Source organism: Anopheles bellator, chromosome 2 (assembly GCF_943735745.2).
Source record: "Anopheles bellator chromosome 2, idAnoBellAS_SP24_06.2, whole genome shotgun sequence".
Taxonomy (NCBI): Eukaryota; Metazoa; Arthropoda; class Insecta; order Diptera; family Culicidae; genus Anopheles; species Anopheles bellator.
In genome coordinates this window covers 1,570,278-1,593,196 of record NC_071286.1, presented here as the reverse complement: position 1 = coordinate 1,593,196, position 22,919 = coordinate 1,570,278, and the positions used below count along the sequence as shown (strand labels likewise).

Genomic DNA, 22,919 nt, shown 5'->3' with positions numbered 1-22,919 from the left:
ACGTGAAACCACCACAGAATCCCTGGCCGTGTTCGGGAGGTTGAAAGAACATTCTTGCGTGGAAAAGGGTCAGAACGGAACCGGCGCCGCCGCCGTTGCCGCCTTCTGTCTCAGCGACGACGATGACGATGGCCATGCGCGATTAAGGGATTTTTTCTCCGGCACTCCGGCAATCGTATGAACGGTCGAAAAAATACACACATTAAAATATGGGAATTATTGTTCGAGAGGCCGACTTTCGCAAAGTCCCGGGCTGCTGGCAACATCAAACCGTTTTGCCGTTTTGGGGATGATGCGCGGGAGTAAAGTGGCCCCGCTTTTTGGCTAGAAGACTTTATGTGACTTGTTTCCGGCCACCGCAGATCGCTCTAAGACCGGCCGGGTCAGCTCTAAGAGGTGGTCAGTGTGCGTACCACCTTGCGTTAAGATTTTACTCTCGCCGGGCAAATCCTTAGCTGCGATACACGCAGTAAAAGGATTCTCCGTTGGTCGAGGACGCTAACCGCAAGACGAAGAACTTGGCCCGATACAGGCTTGTCCCAAAATTTCAAATCTACCTTCGCGCTTCGGTTGGCCTTTTTTCTTCTTCTTTTTTTCGGCGGTAAATATTTATGTGGATTTGCCCAAAAGTGTATCTTGGAGGATTTTCAAGTGAAGGCCCAAGACAAGGGTTGCGTAACGCGTTCGGTGCGAGCATCTGTCGGTTGCAATTTCCGGACAATAAAATTAACAATAAGATGCATCTTTCTATACGAATTAATGAACTGGATTAACTTACGGAGGGGTTGTACCACAGAGCACCGATTTGGAGGATAGCATCGGAAAAATGGCAAACAGTGGAGCAGGTTTTTAAAACAAATCTTGCATTTAATGTTTAAAAAGTTGCACCAGTTATTGTTTTTAAATAAAAATCTGTATCATCGGTGCATCAAACTTTAAAAATGGGCACTTATTTTAATCAACTATTTCGCAGCTGATGCAGTTGACGCAATCAATGTTTACTTCGATCAGAACAAGGTTGAGTAGCGACCGCAGGGTGACAGAGCTACGCTCAATGGTTGCTCCGTTACGAATCGTTCCGAAATATAGGGAAACCCGTGTTGTGCGCCGTGCGCAATTAGTGTGTTACAAAAATTAAAACCCTCCTAACCGGGGCGGAGCGCTCATCGGCGGAAATTGCGTATCCATTAAGACGGTGTTTGGAACCGTGGGCCACGTTAAACAAAATGTCGATCATTACCGCGCGACCGAGCGCCGCTGTGAGTGATGATCTGCTTATTCTCAGGTAACGGCAATAACCATAGTCGTAAAAAATTAATCAAACTCCTTGTTCAATACCGCCGGCGCCGGAGCCTGGCCAGGGCCAGGCTCACCCCGGTTACCCGGTAACGATATTACCGGGCGCGCTCGGCAATAATCGTGATCATTTTTCAGCAAAAACACTGTCAAACGATTATAATCTTGTTCACCGTCCATTCGGCCCGGAGCGGCCAGAGTCGGAGGCAGTTCCAACCTGGCGCGCCCCCACCCTCAGGCCCCCCAAGTACCAATTTTAATTCCGACGTAACACTTTCGGCGATGAGCTCGGAGCGCGATTCTGTTCGCGACGGCGATTTTGGTGGGGCGCAGCGTGAAAAGCGTGTCAGGTTCGTCGATAGTGGCCGTCGTCATTAAAAGTCACCCGTCCCGGCTCCCGTCTCCCGTGGCTCACCGGTTGTGGTCGATAATGGAGAACTCTTTCGACACGACTTTCAGCTCGGTTCGGCTCGGCTCGGCTGTGTGGCCCGCGAAGATAAGCCAACAACCAAAGTAATGAAACCAAATCGGTGACAATAAAAATTTAAAATTATCCCACCGACGACCGGCGGCAGTGGCAGCGGTGGAACTTCCGGATCCTCGGGGGTCGGTGGTGGAAGTGGTTTCGGTGGTATTGTTGTTACACAAACCCGCCTCCTGCCACCCCGGGGATTCTGCTGATGCGCCGCGATAATCCGCGTTGGTTACGCGGACCGCGAGTCGCACGCGAATGGCGACCGGAGGATTTTTTACACACCGCGGCACGGTGTGCTTGAGTACACATCCTGTGCCGCTGTGGCCATCCGAAAACCCCGCGCTCCCTGGTGAGCGAACCACGGACTGATAACGAGCGCCGCTAGCCGGCCACCACCTGGCGACGAGTCGGGCGCTTAATTGGTGGTGGATTTTTGATTATTGCACCCGCGGGTTCCGTGGCCCCGTTTCTAGGACGAGGAGCATTATGCAAGGATTCCGCATCATCAGCAGCAACGCAGCCACTCATCAAAGAGCATCGATTCAAGTGAGTGCGCCATCGTCGGGTCGCTCGGCTGTCACACATTTGATGATGCACTAAACGCGCGGAGCGAGCAAAATCCTCGCTCGACACATCCGGTAAGCCACGGGAAATTTATTCAAAACTGCGTAATCAGCAAAGCACCTTTGCGGTGGGTCGCGGCGGAGGTGTGCCAGTTTATGACCCCTTTCGCTCGGACCACAACGGCGCCTAACGCCTCTGCTGACGTAAGGTGAATCTTATTTGGTGCCAAGACGAGGTGGCACCGGCCATCGATTGCCAGGGCGTCGAGAAGCTGAGCTAATCCGTTGCTGTGCGCGGCGAAAGTGTTAATTTCAAAAGTTTATAAAAAGTATTAAAATTCATTTCGTATCAAGATTTGCATGCTCCGCCAGGAAGGTGGCCCACCGTGTCTCCGGGGAGTCTGTCGAACGTGGAAAACGTGCCTTCCAACCGCGGTGCGTGCCAAGGCGTCAAGCCAAGAAGGTAGGTGCTTTTATTGGCCATTGGCCCGAAAATCAGTATACGCGGGCCACGCATTCGCTCATCGTTTGGCGGCGCGTGGAGTCAAGACATCCACCAATTAAACTGCTTGCTACGTATTCCACTCGTCCTTAATGGCGCGCGATGGCCACCGCCGTTAGAGCGCCATTTGCAGATTTTTATTAAAATATGTAAATTCTCCTTTTGATTGTTACGATTGGATTATTTAAAACAAGACCATTTGTTTTAAGGTGCGCAATAATCCAATGGCATCGTCATTTTAGGTGTTGACGGAAGAAAATAATAATGGCAAAGTGTGGGGCTGAGGTTGACCAAACTGACGAAAGTTTCGATGGTTAACCCAAAATCAAACAAAACCGGGCACGTTGAACCGTTTGAGCTGTTTTGAACACTTGTGGGCAAATGGTGTGCCCGATAACACCCATAATAGGCCTCCAGAGGACAATTTCATCGACGCAGCATGATTTATGCACACGTTCCGTTCCCGTGTAGTGTGCTGTTTGCATAAAGAGTTTGTGTAATTTATACGCTGTCGAGCGAGTTGATAACTTTTTATGAAGTCACCAACCAAACACCAGCCGCCAAAGGCCACAAAACAGACACCCGATCGATGGCGGGAGGAGCAACATCTTCAGGACACTTATCTAACGCAGCAAAAATTAGCATAATTTGCCACACCCGAACGGGGCTCATGGCATTCCCTCTCGCTCTCTTAAGAGCAAATAGCCAGACGGCTACGGACTACGGTGGTTAGTCTATTTTTATGCCAAACAATGTCTGATAAAAAGTGTAATTGATGCCAGGACTTCAACCGGGCGACGGGGGATTGGTCCGGGTATTTTATCGACGCCGCCGTCGTCGTGGCTTCGATTGAGGCGGAAAATTTAGCGCTTATCCGCGCTTTCCGGACCGAACAGCCGAAAAGGGTAACGCCGTCTGGTTATCTGGAGCATTAGCCTAGCGATCGTGCGGTCGGGAGAAACTTTTTACAAGCGGCGTTTACAATACCGAGCGGAACCTGTAGTTCGCTAGTGTCGGGAATCAACATGCAAACGGCATCGGGTCGTGACTGAAGTAGAAAGAAAGAAGCGTGGCACTAATTATAATTTCGCGCAACCGATCTTCCAGCAGTGGCGCTTCGCTTCGCGGGCTGATTATTTTTATTAGCTTCCGAAGGCGAGGCGAGGCCGCTGATGGAAGATCTGAAAAGTTGCACACTTTCATTTGGTGGCTTCTGGGGAGAGAGAAAAGTGATCCTGGTTTCTGGTGGCAGTTGAGATGCGCTGCAGACGAGCACACAGTTGTATCGTCAACGTCGTCCCCGGCGTCGTGTAGAGTAACGTGGAAAACGCTAATCCGGCGTTCTCCGGGAGTGGTTCCAATTTCGAGCGGAAAGCAGCTCGGAGTTCGGAGCTGGAACGTGTAATCCTTTTGAAGCAGTCAACACCACCACCACCCAAGGGCATAGGGCAACAAAATGGCGTGCCAAAGTTGGTGGTGGCCCGCTGCGACGGGTTTGTCATTATAGACCGAAAGGGAGAGCTCAAGAAAAATGCGCCAAGCCAAGAGTCATTTTCTTTCGAACTGAAAATCACTGCACGCAAATTGTCATGCAGAGAGGAACCGAACACCGCGCCGGGGGGGTGTTTGCCACCCAAACCTTCCCGCCCGGCTATCGGTGTGGGCACGAGGCAAAAGGGCTGATTAAAAGAATAAACACAACAAAGTGAGCATCCGCTGCACGAATTCCTTCCGCTCGTATATGATGGCCAGCCCGGCGGGGTGAAAGAGGACCACCAGCACCGGCAAATATTTAGCGTATGTTGCGCAAAGAGGGCGCAAATCGCTGGAAGCAGAGACCACCCCGTGTTGTGTTGGAGGAGAAACATGAAACAACGTTAAGACAATCTCAATTGTTTGAAAAATTCTTCCCCCGTCGGCCGCACGAATTCTGTGGCCGGGAAGGATGGCGCGCGCGGCGAAGGTTCACGTTGAGTTTAACAAATTTTGGTATCCCTTTTTTTGTTGGGTCTCGCGTAATAGCGATGAGGAAAAAGTTGCCATTTAATGTTGGCCCGGGAAATTATTCGCTCATTTGATAGACATCTTCCAGGATGGGTGGATGTTTTCTCGCAAAGTTTTATACAAATTCGCACTCTTTGCCGATTCTGTAATCACGTATCATGTGACAAATGGGATAAATTAAAACGGAACAAGAGCTACGTTTAATCTATCAATTGCAACGACGATAAGCATAAACGGCTCACAGCCTTCTTTGGCAAATTGATACATAATTCATAGTGTCACTTAGCATTCACCCAGCGTACCCAACTCAGGCCCTTCCGAGCCGGAAGCACAACGGAAACAATCGAAGCAACAACAAATTGACAGAAGCTCAAGCCGTTCAAGTTGTGGTTATGCATTTTTAATTGATGCACAATTGGATGCTGAATCAATCGGGATGGAAATCGCAGGAGCAGCCCAGTCGGACGGCTCCCCATTATCGGAGTGTGACGTTTATGGTTGTGATAGCCTACTATGAATATTAATGAATCTTTATAGTGTCTGCAACTGTCATCTCGACGCTTGTCATCGTCCTCGGTCGTCCGTAGCCGACTTGTCAGCGGCCGATCAACGATTCAGTTCATTATCAGAGGCCGTGTGGTTCGAAATCGAATAATCAGAGAGAGAGAGAGAGTACGGACCGAGCGCGAGTACGGAGTGAAATAATTATTTAAATTTTCCACAGACTTTGCTGGGGTTTTTTTTCTTTGGTTCTTCGCTCCGTTGTTTTTCTCAGCACACTACTCGGGGAGCGCTCTGGGCCTCATTCTCTTGAGCCGCGCTGTGATGATTGATTTTTAAATTAATTTTTAATTTATGCACAACGCCGCGGGAGAAGGTTTTCCTTTTTCTCGGTTTTACAGAAACACGACCTATCAATTTCTCTCCATTATGTGCTATTGTCTAGATGAAAAAGAAAAGCAACGAAACAATCTCGACCGCCTGGCGCCACGAGGAGAACTGGCCCAGGATGTGGCCAGTCATCCAAGGTGTGTGTTTGTGTCGCGCGCGGGAGATTGTCGGAGCCGGACCGGAGATTTCTGTATTCAATTTTAATTGAGTTGTGAATTAATGTATTCACAATTTCACCGACAAATTTCCACCGACTGCCCGTCGGAGACGCTTCCGGGGAAAAGTTTCGCCGCGTTCCCCTGGATTCGATCAACGAAGTCCCTGGCCCTGGTCACCTCGTGTCCTTTCGGTTCCGCTGCCGAACGTTAGCGGAGAGATTTCGATTTGGGGTCGCTGGCTGGCTGGGCGAAATAAGATTGTTGTTTGGCTGTGTTTGGAAATTCTTGTTTTGCTTGTTGCTCCCAAGTAGGTTTAAATTGAATTATCTGCGAGTTTTTAACCGACGAAAATATGCGCCCCAAAAATAGATTGAATTCACGAAGATGCGCCCCGGGATGGTACCTTATTTTCTGCTGCTCATCGGCGTGCCACCAATTGGCGCCAAAGGTGGAGAGAGATAATGATTTGTTTTAATTTTGCGCTCCACTGGAGCTCGGGGCTCGGGTTCCAATTGGCCAAAGTCTATGGTGGGCAAAATTAAAAGCTTTTCCCATTTTTCCATGTCCACTGTGCCCAGGAATTGCTTAACTTTCTCATTTTTGGTGGCAATTTTCAGGCCGCACAAATCGGCGCACGGCCACGGGGATGGCACGGGAGCAAATATGACACATGCACACCCGCCCTCTGGTGGGCCTCTGGTTTTGATTTATTAATCACCGTGCGCCGTGCGACTTTCGCGAGAACACCACTAATGGGGTACGCGCGCCTTTGCAAATTATTGCCGGAAAAATTCACCCTTCACCCGGCCCGGCTCCGGAATGGGGCTGGAGCCGGAGCCGGGGCCGGGTGATGATTTCTTCTAATGACAAATATGTGTTGAGAATTAATCTAATTATTCGAAGGTGTTACAAATTTTCCAAAAATATTCCCCATTATCGTTGCCGTTAATGGGGCTCGGGCGTTCGTTCTGGGCTCGGTGAGGATGGTGGCGGTGGGCTCCCTGTTCAATGGTCCCCTCGGGGGAGGGCTGCCCTCGGGGCGAGCCTACGCGGCCTGGTGGTAATTGAAACACGCGTAAAAAAGGGGTGTAGTGTGCTCTTCTCGCTTCGCCGCGTGCCCTGCCGAAGGAGCTATAATATAGCGGAATCGTTTGTGTTGGCTCTAATATTTATTTGTTGACGGTTTTTAAGGTTTCTGGGTTCCAACCCGGAGACGCCACGACCGGGGAGGGCGATGATAATGCGATCTTAACGTCTCTTGCACGTCCTCCCGCGGGGAAGATAAAGAAACGCGTCTCAGCAAGTCTCAGGCACGGCGCAGGAATTGGATTTGTTTGTGCGTTAGATGATGGGGCCCATTGGGGATTAGTGCGGAGCCGCACCCGGAACGTGAGACAATTTTTGAGAACTCGCTTTTAGGCCACTAATGGCCACCGGGTTTTGGAGGGTTGAAGCATATTTATGTGTGCTTTTTCCCCAGTTTGCCAGAGGGCAAATAATGCGTGCAAATGGGGTCTATCAAAACGCGCCAATAGATGGCCATTTCGGCAAGGCTTAAGGTGACCGAAGTCCGTTCATTTGTTTTAACGGTATCGGCCAATTCTTATTACGCGCTCGAACGAGTCGAACAACGCGGGTGACGATTCTGTCCACCGAACATGGCGACAAAAGCATTGTTGACGGTGCACAAAAGTTTTTATCTAACTTCCTGCTCATGTTCAACAAGCCACCCACCGACAGCGAGCCACGCAATTTGTTGCTTCGCTGCGAAGAAAGCGATCTTCTCTATGACAAACTTCGGTACCAAAACTTCAATCCTTCTTCCGACTCCATTGACCATTAACGGTGTTGGCGCAACAATGGAAGCTGCCTCTCTCTCCCTCTCGGCTTTCCTGCCGCGCGGGAAACGGACGGGAAAATTAGTGCCCAAGCGAGCAGACATTAGTGGGCTTCAGTAACACTTTTGTTCGATCCGAGAGAAAGCACACTCTGGCAACAAGTCGCCGTCGCCGTCACCGTGGCCGTCGTTTTCGAAGATAACCGAGCAGAAGAATCCCAGATTTTGCCCAAATTTTATCCCCATTCAGACCAGTTTCTTATACTGTTGCTCCTGCTACTGGTGCAGCAGTATTACTTCGTCTTTGGGAACACGGACGAATGGGTTCCTAAAAACGGTGCACCGAATCTTGATCCGCACACCGTCGGAAGGCGGAAGGTATTCTTTCGATCTGTTGGCCCGGTCTTAACAAAAGCATGGACGTAAGACGGTCCAGCAGGAAGGCGGGCCAGTCTCTTCATTGCCAGCAACCGAGAGAGTTCCGAGAAGTTGAACTGGTGAGCTGCTGGGTGAGAGAAATTTATTGAAGGTAAAAAGTTTGGCTAATAATTTGCATTTTATATTTTCCGCCCACCATCACCACGATTTGCGGACGTCTCGCTTGGCTGGGAAGTTTGGGAGCAACCCCTCGAATGGGCTTCAATTCCGAAAGAACGTATCTCCATAGAAGCCGGTTGGCCGGCAAGGTAGGGCACGGCGATAAAAATAAAAACGAAATAAATATGTCCACTAGCCACAGTCTGTGGCCGTTTGGCCGGCCATGCGCCATGGGACACAAATGCATGACAATTGTCTTTCTCCATAAGTTCGCCCTGAGGAGCAGGAGTTAAATTATGCTCCTCTAAACAAGATTACAGTCCGGCAGCAGCCAGTCCGTTACGACGGAGACGGGTCCCGGAAATAGATGGATGAGCCTTATTTGGGGGGGCCATGTGGTTGGCCTGCGGGTCACCGGAAACGCAAATCATCGTCTTTTCCGATCTGATGATGTCTTTTCGGTTCTAATGCAACCATTTCTTCCTCCGAGGTGGCGGCCTTCCGTTTTGTGGTTTTGATTGGGACAATCAGCTCCCGTTGCGGTGCTCCGGCCGCTCTGGCTACATTTTAGATGGTGGTGACTTGTTTCAACACAAGCCCCCATCATTCGGGACTCGGTCCCATTATTGCAGTCGGGGTGGCGATTATGCACAAGAAACATTTGCATTGCTCATTGCCGCTGACCCGGGGCCAGATAGTACACGGTGCGCGCCAACGAACATCCATTCCATCCGGAGCCGGAGCTCTTTCTCGTTTTTGGGGATACCTGCATTTCCGCAATTATTATTTCAACGGGTCGGTTTCCGGTTGGGCGGTGCGCGAAAGAAGTCATCATCGTCATCACCAACGGGGCACATCCCCTGGTTGGGTCCCAAAAAGCGGATATACGACCCCTGGAAATAATAACAATAATATAATATTTCGTTCTCATTTGTTTCGCTGGTCGAAAACCCATCCCCAACAGGACTTTGGCCGCGCGGTGGAGCCACCGGGTAGTGTGTCAGAGTTGATGATGCAGGATGTTCGCGGAATGATGGGGCGGCACTCGGAGGGGCGCCTTCGGAGGCGGTCGCTTGCCGCGGTCGGTATGGAATAATAAATACATCGCTTTGGTCGGAAGCGAGAACCTTGGACTACCGGTAGGACCGGCATTGAAAAAAGGGGGACAAAGCCAAAGGGCATACCGCTACGGGCAAGTGAGCGTAGCGAGCACCGTTGACGGGGGTTGGGAAAATCGCGAAAAACTACTTTCTTCACCAAACATTTTACTACCCACTCCGGAGTCACCTTGACGCGCGCGCGGGGCTGCGGACTTTGGGAATGACTCCCGCAAAAGTTCGTTCATTCGAAGCAGATCATCCATTTTATCCCGAACCCGGTTGTGGTCGGACCGCGCGAGTGTTCCGGGCCAGGCTCCTCCAGGTGTGGTGTGGCCAAATCTGTTATGCTCGCTGCGGATGTGTTGGGCGGCTGCGAGTGTCAAAGCCAGAGCCCGGTCCTGGCACCGTTGTACCTGGAGAAGATCAAAATGAAACAACGTAGAGCAGCATCCGCCGCTCAGCTCCGCTCGGTCCGGTCCACAGCACAGGACGCGCAGAGTCGGCGAATTTTCTAGTTAAATTAATTGTAAATTTTGCAATTATTATTTTGCGGCGAGGTAAATTAAATATCATATAATTTCATAGCTTCTGCTCGGTTTGGCGTACTCTGCGGGCGAGCCGAACGAATGTGGCCGCACGGCCCTAGCACGGCACGGCGTTTGACTGCTGCGGGTTCGAGGTCGGGATAGTAGATAATTCCGTTACTGGCGCTGGCGGCTTTGGTCCTTAGAACAGGCGCAGCACCGGCACCGGCAGCAGCCGGTTCCAATTGCTGGGCCGTTCATTCTTAAATATTATTTCCGTATAAACGAGATGGCGGGATTTGCGAAGCGAAGGATTATAGCGCAGCAAACATCCGGATGCAAATTACCAATTGGCCCGTTATTTAATAATAAGAGTAAAGTGACTAGTCTAAGTCAACCCACAAATGACCCTTGGTACCGATTGAGTAGCAAGTTAAGGTTGAAAACCACGAACCAAACGAAAAATCATGTCCGAATCCGAGACCGAAGGATGCTTGTGGCGAAGTCCCCTTTTCCGGCCATAGTCCGCGGATCGTCACGCTCCACAAGCGTTTCCGCCACCAAGTCCGCCATCTTTTGTTTCGTCGAAAAGAATAAATTTATCTTATCTGGTGCATCCGGGCACTTGGTTCTTTGATTTTTCCCTCTTTTCAGTCCCATAGATACTGGAGGCCCAGCGCCCAGCTCAGCTCAAAGACTCCGCAAAGGGAGTCTGCAGGTGGATTGCAGCAGAGGGTTACATTAACTCCTTTAATTTTATGACCATTTGCATCCGCTTCGCAGCACCGGGAGAAGTTCGGTTACTTTCGTCGGTGGCGAGTGTTTTTGTCACGGCACTCGAACGACTTCGAGAATTACAATAGATGGTTCTACCCAACCGGTGGACTGGTAAGCCCTTTGGATTATCAGCAGAATGTGCAGAGTGTGTTTGAAAATTAAAGATTGGTACGTTTGTTAGTAAGATCGTGCGAAAGAAACGATTTTAAGAGAACCGTGAGGATGAAAGGCCTGGGCAAAATCGAAATCATTCAGTATTGGTGGAAAAAGTTCGTGAAATCACTGCTGGGGATGAAAATTTCACTAGAAGGATGTTGGATGAAGAGTGTAATAGATGTAAAGACACTATTTAGACAATTTTACGTAATGATTTGTAGAAACGAAAATTTTGTAGACACACGAACCAAAAAGACGATCGTGTAACACGTTTGAAAGATACGATTGTGGTTGTCATTACGATTTGAAAGATTTTGAACTTGAAGCTACTTTCATCCCTTCGAAAGACATGATTAAAACCGCTAAAAAGGACAACAACCCTCCGTTTTTGCTTGATCTGACACAATGTAACTATTTCCTATTCCCCAAGCTCAAATTGGTCATGAAAGGCATACAATTGGATGCATTTGAAAGAAAATAAAGGCACCTTTCGAATTACGTTACTAACTACAGGACTTGGCTGCGTTTGAAACTTAAAAAATAAAACCTCGTTATTAAAAAGCCATACTGTGTAAGTTGTTGGTGGATGGTGGCCGGCTGATCCTTTCTCTAGCCAACGCAATCTTAGTAACCCATTGCCATTGACAGTTTGGTTACGCGAAACTAAGTAGCCTGCGGCAGAGATGTTGCAACAGGACCTCATGTTTGCCCATTAATCCCCAACTTCGAAATGAGTTCGATGGGAACGGCGTAGCAGCTTCCGCTAGTTATTCAAGGCAAGCTCGTGAACCTCGTATCGCGGTGGCAAAGGATGCAATTTCTTCCTTCATTTTTATGACTTTTTAAAAGCTTGATAAGGAAGCGATAAGAGCGAGCCACTTTCCAGCCAAGCATCGTTAAATATTCCACCTAAGGTTTTTTAAAAAAAATGGACCCAACCTGTTAGTTGCAAACTTTGCCGGAGCCATCTTGCGATCGTACACCTTCCGAGTCCGAGAACCCGCACCTCCATCATACTAAACAAGGATGAAGCAGCCGCATCAACGTGGTGCGTCGTACCAATTACAGCAAAACCAGAACACAGGTCGCTCGGTCGGATTCGTTATCTTACCGGGCGTCCGGGAGCGAGAGCCCACGGGAAAGATAATCTCCGTGGCCGTGTGGCCCCGGCCGGGTAGGTCGTAAACCCGCCGAGCCGACTAATCGCCAGACGGGAGGATATTTTTGGCGCACAGTGCCGGCCGGAAACGGGGTTCGTTACGCCGGCATCTTTACCGGGCACCGGACCGCTGCCGCTACACGCTCCATCAATCAGCGTGGGGTTGGTGCCAAGGCGGGTGCTGCGGTGAAATATGATTGGACGGATAGGAGCGCCGCTAGGAGAGCTCTGCCCAAAACACATCCTTCCTCTGCCCGGGTGTTTATGAGATGAAAAAATGCATTCCAAAAAATCCCGAGACGACTCCGGGGGAAAAAAGGGTTCTTTGCATTTGCCGACTTTCGGTGGCGAGCCACGAAAATTCACATATTTATGGTCTTGTTGAAAGTCATTCCCTAATTTCGTTGAGTACTCGTGCGGAGGCGGTGCTGCTGCCGTTGGTGCTCTCACAATGTCACATTCTTTATTCATGTCCCAAACCTCGTCCAATTCAAAGTCACTGCTCCCTGTCGGAACCCACCCCACTGTGGGCGGAAGTGCAGTTGTCATTGCCGACGGCGGAGGAAGGGTTGGTGGTGGCGAGTGTGGCCGAGATTCATGGTGCCGATTACTCAAATTTGCTTATGCACGGGCACGATTCGGCAGCGAAGAGGGCGAAAAAGCAACGGAAAAGGCGGTTTCCAACAACCCACATCGTTTTTCACGCGGTCCGAGGGCCGCGCAAAAAAAGGGTTAACGCCGTGTCCGCCGGTTGAGATTTTTCGGCCCTCGGGATTGATTCCACCTCGCCCCGGGGACGCTGCGGTTTGGGCGTTTTCCGACTTTCGGCTAGTTTATGAACGATAATAAATTAAACGGAATGAGGAGACCTTTCGGGGTGGTGGCCGGATGGCCAGTTGACGAGGTTCGATACTCGAAGGGGACACGATCCCCGCTGATAACACGGGGCACAAGGCAAGGGACCCCCGTTAAGGCCCGGCTTAAGTTGTTCATCTCTCATCGGGTTGGAATTATTATTTATTCAAGGCGCACACAGGCACCGGTAACCGGCAATCCGGTGCGCGTCCGGGAGGCCAGGATTTGAGGGGCTGATTTGAGATCATCACCATAAATCACTGGGGCTCCTCTGGCCGGCCGGGGCCGGGGGCAGCCCAGGAGAAGCTGGGCGAATTAAAACCACAAAAATGTGCCGACCACGCCACTTCAGCGCGTGTGCGATCAGCAAACTACGGCCGCCGCCTGCAGCATCCCGCGCTCAACTTTCTCCACATTCACTCGTCCGCAGGACGAAAAGGATGCAGCAGCGCACCGAGGGTTTTATGGCGCACAAGGCTGACTCTTTTATGGGTGGGCATAAAATTCAGTATTCACGGCCCCGTCCCGGTCCCGGTTGAAGCACCTTTGGCCACCAAAGTCACCGCCGTGTTCGCCGATTAACCGTTCACTTCTCGGCTCGGCCGCACAAAAAGAGCCCTCTCTGGAGGGTCACGGGTAAAATGGGAGCCACGAGCGCGATGGAACAGAAATCGACGAGGATTATCAATGTTCAAACGAACACCCCGCGGTCCACCGCCGCCGCCGCCGGCGGAAGAGTTGGTAAATATTAGACGGAACTAGAAAAAGGGAGGACGCGTAAAAGCGAAGAGTTGCGCGAATCCGGCGCTGGAATAATAAAAAATCCGCTGTCCACCGGTGGGCCCCGCAGGCTGTTGCGTTGTACGGGAAGAACCCGTAGTGATTCCTGGCCGTTTTTTTCTGGTTTGGACCAGGAATTTTCGGGGTACCGAAATGGACGCGCTTTGGCCACATTTCGCGCTTGTTTTATGAGTCCTGCACAGTATACCGGCCGCCGGTCGTCGGCAGCGTCGTTTCGCGCGGCGCACAAGGCCGCCGAGGCCGAGTGTCATTCATTTTCCCTCGGAAACTGTCTCCACTGTTGTCTTGCTCGTGCACCCGCCGTGCGTTTTATGTGTGTAAATTGCATGTAATTTTTCCTTGTCGTGTTTCTTGGAGATAATTTTTTTCTTAGCCCTCGCCCTCGGTGTAGGCTTTTCAGCACCCTTCCTCGGAGCAACGCCGGCCAGAGATTTTTTATGATTTTCAATTTCGCCATGCCGGCCGTGTTTACCCTTTCGCGGCGCACAGGGTTCCCGTTTTTTTTTTCTTTCCTTCCCTTAGCCGACTTTCTTATTTATTTCATGCCCCGTCGCCGCACGTTTTCCCATTTATCCGCTTTCGACATCGGTTCCGAACCGCGCCCGGCCCACGCCAGGGTTCGTAATTAATTAGCCTCCGACGACTGCGAAAAAAAATGGGAACCGATAAAAGGACAACTCTTCCGGACGCGCGGACAAGTGGCCATTACACGGATCCGTCCTGCACTGAGCCGTGAAATCAAAGGGGCGTGAACACGGATGATGGGCGAAAAAAACGAGCCTCCCGCCCCGGGAGCATATGCTTCCCCCGTGGCACCTAGTGGCCTCGGGTTTAAAGTCGAGAACGAGCGAGTGTGTCCCACAAGCTAGCAACATATCGCCAGCCGTAAATCTCCGAATCCTCCGCGGAGTAGACGGGACCGGGATTGACAAACGGTTTTAATTTATGCCCTTTGGGTGTGCGTTTGTGTGCCGCTGATTGTCATCTACGTCCCAGTCAATCTCCTAACACCGCAAAGAAAGGCCAAAAGGCCCCAAAAGGACAAACGTCTCTCGTAAGACAGCGCGCAGAGACTAAGGCCTCCACGGGATCTGGGATTCGGGTTTACGATGGTCATCGGAAGACCATCGGCCACGGCGTGTAACCGCCCGGGTGTGGGTGCGTGTTTGCGCGGGTACAGCAACAACATCAAACTGGCCGCGCCGTTATTTGTTATAATTAAATGAAAATATTATTTTTAATTAACGCCCGGCGGCCCGGAGAAGACGAAAAGGGTCCCGGTGCGGTGCGGTCCGGTTTCCATTTATCTTGAAATTTTGGAAGCCACCTTTCGTCGGCGCCGTTCGAAACCCGGGCGGCCGGAATGTAAATTCCCCGGGCCGAAGACAAACGACAGAATTAGCGGACTGAAACCCACTCAATTTTTCTTACATATCCCGCGTGTCCCTTTGACACACAGCGGCCCTGGCGGTGACAAGCAAGCGCGCACACGCATGAAAAGTCACCCCGAAAGCGGCGCAAACTTTGACTGATGGATAAAAATTTGAATATGATTCGCATATCACGCCGCCCGGCCCCGGTACAGGCCCGAACATTCCGGAAAACCGGGGGTCTCCATAAAATCGCTCGCCCCGCACGGGGCGCTTTGAAGGCGCTCGGCGAAATCTCGGCGATATCAGCGCGACGCGACGTGGCGGCGTTGATAACACGCGTGAACGGCCCGCGCACGGTCGCGGCCAAAGAAATGAGCTCCCGGGATCCGTGACATTATTTTTAATTTAAAGTTTTGTCGTTTTGGTAATCAGAGATTAGAGATTCGGCTTCCGTTTCGGAGCCGCCGGAGCGACCGGAGCGACCGACTCGCCTTCCCACCGCACGGGCCCGCTCATCATAACGCCGTATCACCGTTCTCGAATCGTCCTCCGGGGGCATTCTTTTCGTCCTTTCGTCTTTAGAAAAAAGACGGGACAAGACTCTGCCACCGCCAAAGTTACCTTTCGCGTGGGCGAGGGTTTCTTTTGATCTTTTACCAGTCAAGCGCGACGAGCGGGCCGCCCCAAAGTCGAAGCCTTTCGCGCGATAGCCCGGTGTCGTAGCCGCGAAATCACATTTTCCACGCATGTGACACGACGACAACGCATCACGCATTCATCGTGGTCCCGCGGCGCTTCGGGGTTCACAGGTGCGCGGGGCCAACAATTTCATGTATACAAATGACTTCTTTGCGCGCCCCGCGGGAAGAAGATTTTTAATTGAATCCTATTTTTCCTCCACGCATCGTTGTCGTCGCATGGTTTTAGCGTCTTTGATAAAATGCCCATCCACAGCGCCCTGCCCTGGGCGCTTCCATCCGACTGATCATCATCTTGAACGACATCCAACGCCGGGCGGGTTGCGTACGAGAGCTTTGTGCGCCCAAGACGATAAGACACCGTCGTGGCCGTGGTGGACGTGAAAGGACGAGCGCGTTCGAGGAATGTAAAAAATGCCATCGCACATTTGCCTTACATTTTGTGGCCCCATTGCGAACGGGTTGTGTGCGGGGCGGCGGGCAGGTTATCACTTATCAACGGCGAAAACAAGCGTAGCATGAATTTTGAAGGTGATTATCGCCTCTCTCCGTGCCAGGCACGGTTGAATCTGTCAAAAGCATCGACCGAACAGCGACGACGATGGGACGACGTCGAGGAGAGTGTGCCTTTGAAAAAAGTTGTCAGAATTGGCCTTCCAGCGGGGCTGGGCTGGAAGCCTCCACGGTAAAGGGTTGCCATCTCGCCATCAACAGCACCGCCAACGGGCATTAATGCCTGCCAATGGTATTCGATGCTTGGCGACAGTTTTCGCCCACCGAGAGCCCGTTGCGCTCGGTGGAGCCTTTTTCCATTACCCGGGGCCCGGGACGATGGTGCGCCGTAAATGCGTTCTCCATTCGCGTTCACGGTTCACGAGTGAGTGGCGAGTGATGTCGAACGAAGAGTGAAACGGTGTTTTCACGCACGTCGCGCGTACTGATAACGGTTGAAATGGACCCATTACGGTACACATGTTTCGATGACGAGCCCCACGGCGGTGTGTCTGTGTGGAAGCTGGTGGCCTCCGTGTTCCGCTTCATTAGCATATTATTAGTGCTATGTTGGTGCGTATCGAAAGTACACCGGTGAGTGCTTTGGTTGCAGTTTCTTTCGTCGTATCTCCGACGATGTTAGCTACCTACAACATATAAACAAGAAAGTATTACAGCAGTTTAAACTAAATAAGGGCACCAAAATGACTCACCTAAGTCTTCTATCGGGAATCGGTCTCGACTTCCATCGGTTCACAGAAAATCATAACGCAAAAGATATAGGATGTTCCCCGCAGTGCACAGAAATTGTCCAATTTTTTTTTGGAACCAAATTTTTAAATCCCAAAAATAATAATCGCAAAATGGTGCCATCGCCGTAACGGGACAGAGTTCCACTGTTGTGGAGGAATAAATTTTAAACTGAACACATTAGTTAGGCAAGTTTTAAGTCAGGTAAAGACATTATTATAATTCATGTCACTTTGGCGAGCCATCCTGTGTGCCACACGGAACGGAAACAGCTTTCCATATTGCCTTCCGTTGTTTTTTTTTTCTATGTTGTTTCTATGGATTTGGTTTTGGTCCTTTTAGTCCACCGAAACCTGAAGAAGAAATCCAAGAAAGAACAGTTCCTTTCTCGTGGCACCGCCTGACCAGTTATGGGCGTGCTGCTGCCGCTGTCGTATGTTACGGGATAAGGGAAAACAAACACCAACGAGCGACAGGAAAAAAGGCCCGAAACTCCGAAGTCAGAAGGAGCAAGTTATAAAAATGTGCGACACCGTTTGTGTTTAATTGCACACCGCGAGACGACGTACGGGGCACAGCATCACGATCCGGGCGATCCGGGAGCGATCTCCGGGTTCGCGTGATGGGTGCTGGCTACGGTGGTATCCGTGTGCCGCACCCAAAACGGACCTCAAACCCGAGGGCGGCGGGTTTCTGTTTAATATGATTTCCCGTTTCTTGCCGGGTAGAGAAGGAAATAAATATTTATCCTACCACCGGAACGCGCCCGCCGAATGCGGACGCGATTTTTAATCCCGGAACCCCGTGCGCGTTCGAGAGAGCCGCGAGCTGATGGCTTTTAATCGCTTTTTAATGGCGCACGGCATCGCGAGACGGGGTTTTGTTTTTTGATTTATTTGCACCCCAACGCCGACGACCGACCCGGCGATGGGCGCGACACATCATCCCTCTGGTGTCCCGCCGGCCGCAGGATGTGAGATGGAACGGGTGGTGGAACAGTTTTGGGTAAGGCATGTTTCTATTTGCGACCCCGGAAAAGGACGCAGATTGGCGTCGGTTAAACAGACCGGTAGGTGCAGGGTGTATGTGTCTGCTACCTGCTTCGGATACGAAAAGGATTTTTTCGGGAATCAAAGAAAAACTTCCATTACGTTTGATCATCATCATCAGCAGCAGCATCCGCTGGTGCTACGGATTTTGCGGGTCCACCGGCACACATACGCACGCGAGTCCCCGTTTGAAATAGGAACCTGCAGTGGACACACACAGCGGACCCGCGGAACCAAAAACCCCGGAGTGTAGTGTTTCAAAGGCAGCCCTCCTCCGAAAAGCAAACGAAAGGTTACTTACGATTTTTACGGACTTGCGATAAATGAACATAAATTATCCTCGTCCAAGGAGTCCCGGGACCGACCGTGACCGGAGGGCGGGGCTCGCACATCGCCCGTACATTACCGGGGCGGACAAATAAAATGTAATAAAATATTAAAAGGTTCCGACAGAGACCTCCGACTCCGCGGTCCGTGTGTTCCGGTGGTGAATTTTCGGGTTAGACGCGTTTTTTTTCCACCGTCCACCCCAGTGCCCCAGCGATGACAACAAAGTCCGGCGCGGTTCGTCCCCCGTGGGTCGGTAGCATGGGGCCGGGCCGGGCCGGACCGGAATCCACGTTGTTCCACCCCCGGGGACTAGGGAGCTCGAAAGGGGTTCCTTCTCTCATCAGTATCATCTACACGCGCTTACGCACGGCAAACCGTTTCCGTCGGGATCTCCGTTATCTTTGCCTTCCTTGACCGGCGCGTACGGTTCCCTATATCTTTCCACCAAATATATTTGCTTTGATTAAATAATTAAGCGAACGGCAAGTTGGGTTCCGCCGTTCGTTTGATGCGGACCTCTGGCGGGATAAAGTTCGCGTATGAGGACGGTCCTGCGTAGGAAGCGTCCGTCAAACCTTCGCGAAAATTATAATAATCACTTTCAGATTCGTAATGGATTCATTTGCACATCCCTTTTCTTTCGGTCCGAATTCGGACTGTCTGGACCCAGCACACCCCGCGGCCACGCCGGATGGAAGCGTTTGGACCAACGCGCGGGGCCTGTGCATTACATATCTTACCGATTGGAGGTGCTCCGGAACCGGACGCAAATCGGCGTAACCTTCGGCGGCAGTTCTCGGCTTGATTATGGATTCTGGTCACCAATTTCGGCCAGCACACGAAATAAAAGATTATCCCTGCACGACAGCATAAATACGTTATGAATATGGAAAACCACGAGACCAATTGTTCACCAGCACCAGCACCAGAATGCAATACTAGAGCGCTGAACACAGAGCTCTCCATGAGTGCTAGATCTTGGTAGAAGGGGAGTCCGACAAGTCCGACGCTAATGCAACGAGGCGCTGTGAGGTGATCTAAGCAACCGTAGCACAGTAGTGTTGCAGTAATGGATTATTTATTAACTACGATTATTACTACCAAATTCCAGCTTCAGATACTTCAGGCAATAGACCGAAAGGCTCTCGAAGAGAATGTAAATTACTAGACTGGTCTGGAAAATAGTTCGCCATACCGAACAGTTGCTGAGAAGAAAGGCAAGGCCTCCACCACATCTAGCAGCCTCCCAACAACATCCAGCTCCCAGTCGACCACAGTGCGGCGAAAAATCCTTACCCAATCCCAATGGCGCGCGCGCGGCCAATGTTCAGCCAATGTATCCGGCGAAGGGGACCGTGTAAATAACTGTATGTAGTGGGAAGTTTCCGTTCTTTATAATCTTTTAATAATGGCAATGCAGTAGTATTTTGCAGTTTGATGCGGGAGAATAAATTTTATTCCCAAACTTGTGCCGCCGTCGGAGTGCCGGAGAAAGTTGAAATCTATTTCAACCTGTTTGCTTTCTTCCCTCCCATCCCCACACACACGGAGGACGGTGCTGTGTGGTCGGTGGTCTCGAATCCGATTTCGGCTCGTCGTCGGCGGTGCAAAAGCGCAAATAAGCATTCGCCGCCGGAGGACAACGAAATGCAGTGCCAACAAAACACCGGAACGCAGCCAGGCAGGATTTCCATTCCTGTGTGTTGCTGGTGCACTTTCTATTCCAATTTCCGAACGACACACCGGGCCAGATTTGTGTTGCCGGGTTTGGCGGCGATGGTTTAGGAAGTCCCCAAAAACCGAATCTCCGGCTGCACCGTGCTGGGCTAGAATTCGAAAGGACGCGTGGCGTTTGGGGTGTTTGTTTACTTATTGCTTAGAAAGCGGTAGTCTGTAGACGGATTTTCGCCCGTCGTCCTGTGAGAAATCCTCTGGAAATTCGTTGGAATTCCGGAGCGGGCAAAAAATTTGTAGAATTCCAAATAGAGGTGGCACCAGGATGACGCCCGTCATTAACACGGACGAGTTCACGGACGGATCGTGATATATTATTCACAATTCATGCATCGCCACCGTGAAGGTTAATGCCGATGAGAAGCTGTGCGCAATTATTTACCATCGACCGAAGAACTCCCAACTCAAATAGACGTTCCGGCCGTTTTTTTTCGGCAACAATCAACTCATTCTGCGGCGCTTTTTTGGCCCGTACTCGGCGAGCTCTCCTCGGGAAGCTTCCGTTAGCTAATCGTTGTTTGAGTCGATTTTGGAACACCTCGAGCGCTCAACCGGAACCGGCGGATGGCTCCGAGAGAGTCCTGGAACTTAATTTTCACATATCGGATGTGCCTTTGTGATACACTCCACGAGCGAGCGAGAGAGAGAGCTTCCAGGCTGCGTGCGCGCCCGTGTGTGATTTTGCTAGTTAAACATAGAAATCTAATTAAAATTAAATCAAATGAAATTTAGATGAACATTTCACCCGGCCGGGGAGAGGGCCCGTGAATTGACGTGAATGTGCCCCGCCGACGGAGGACGACGGTTTGACTTTCGTTGTTTTTCTTTTGTCGAAATGTGTTTTACTTCTGCCATACGACACACGGCAAGCCGGCACAGGGAGAGAGAGAGAGGCCAAAGGAGACGTAATTCAGTATCGAAACCGAGCCGGGGCCGAGCGAGCGAGCGAGCGAGAGGGAGGAAGCATTTTCCGGGCTTCTGGCGGAAATCCTTTCGTTTCAAATTGTCTGGAACAAGATTTGCGCGCTAATCCTTTGGCTCGTTGTGTGCTGGAACGCGCTTGCTCCCGGGCGCTCCGTTCCGGCGGCGGCACTCGAGCGCTCGCTCCGGCGTTCCGGCTGGCGGGCAATAAATAAAAATAAACAACTAGAAATTAAGTCCACTTGATTCTTATTAGGTATTAATTTTTGGCGGTTTCCGGCTACGGCCCGAAGCCGGAACAGCGTTAACTTTTCGCCCAACGAACAACTTCCCGCCCCACGGAAGGCGCGAAAGAGTTCGGAACTCGTTCGCTGTGACCACTACTGCCGCCTAGTGGCCGGCGGATGGAGGGCAACAACGCATCGCCGCCGTGCGAATTAATGTTATGGGTTTTCTATGCTAATTCACAAAACTTATTCTCCACCATTTCGGGTTCGAGTGTCACAAATGGACACAACCAACACACTTACCGACAGATGATGCACTCCTTGCCGTTCTGGTACTGACCGTTCGGACCCCAGCGGCGGGGCAATTCGATGATGGAGAACCCGTTCGGGCCGGCCAGCGCCAGGAAGGTGCCGTCGGTCGATGGGAGTATCTTTTCCGCCGTGAAATTTTGCGGTGCCGAAGGAATCAGCGTCTACGGCGAGAGAGGGCAGATGAATAAATGTTAGTAAAATACAGCAACCACCGGCCACCGGATGAAGGTTTGGTAATTAAACAACGATTCACGAACGATTCTCGTGGCCGTGGCCGGCCACACTTTCGGAACGGCGTGACGGAACTTTCTTTAGCCAGGGATTTTTCCCCTTGCGCAAACTTTCTCGCCGGTCCGATCCCCGCGGTGTCACCGCCGACGCTAGGGAGGGGCGGCGCGAGCAACACAGGAGGTGGCAATAAAAATTTTGAATTATAAAGGACCAGGACGCCGATCCGAGCCCGATCCGGAGCACCGACCCGGGGCCCCGGCTCGTAATTCATTAATGAAGATCCTTTTCCCCCGGCCAACCCACCCGGTCCCGGGCCGGCGTTCGGCGAGCGGGGAGTTCGATAGGGCGATGTTTTTTAATGTTTGCCCATAAATATGAATAATAGATATAGACTGGCTAATAAACCGACGCCGACGTTCGAAGCGGGAGAAATTATATCAATGCATAAACGACGCGGCACCGCGCGTAACGACCGCGTCCACCGTGGATCGAACTGGCCGGTCGGCCCGGTGGGGGGCGCTCTGGAAAGGAATAAAAATGTGAGCACATTGTTGAAAGAAAATGGCGTATAATTAAAGAAAACTCGAACGATTCAATTATGGAACGCGATGAGAGAGACGGGGACCCAAGGACGCTCCCGGAGGGCAAACGAAGCGCAACGCAGCAAGATGGATGGACGCGGCCGTTCGGTTTTGCGTGCCTTTAAAGCTTGAAATATTGAAGCAGATTTGTCCGGGTCCGGGTGTGTCGGTGGCCTCATTTTTTTCTCCGCAATCAGTCGGAATTGAAGGAACGCTGGACATCGTGCAAACCAATATGCAGCGCGGGCGCAGGTTGCATGTTGCGACCCCGGTCGGCTGAGCCGTTTCCATTATCTGATTATTTGTCTCGCCGGCTCCTCGGTGAAGTGCTTGCCTCGGACACTTGCTGCTGCTGGGAAGGAATATTTTGATTGCCGATTCGTCGCACCCGTCCGATGGAAGGATGTCATCCGCGTGGCCATCCACTCTGCTCCTTAACGATCTCCGTCTCCACTCTGTCCGTTCATTTGCATGATGATTTTTACGTTCCGTCTCACTGCTCGTTGGCCACGTTGGCCGGATACACTCTTCCGATATATTAACATCTCCATTACCGTGTCGTTTGGTGGAAGAAAACATGCAAAAC

General features: G+C 51.2%; 1 protein-coding gene across 1 annotated transcript in view; it reads right to left on the bottom strand.

Moving 5' to 3' along the window:
- The window catches only part of LOC131211461 (nuclear pore complex protein Nup88), a 45,627-nt gene that overhangs the window by 9,081 nt on the left and 13,627 nt on the right, over window positions 1-22,919 (bottom strand). The window contains exon 2 of the mRNA XM_058204929.1: window positions 21,513-21,682. Coding sequence (XP_058060912.1) covers window positions 21,513-21,682 — 170 coding nt within the window. The remainder of the gene's footprint in view (window positions 1-21,512; window positions 21,683-22,919) is intronic.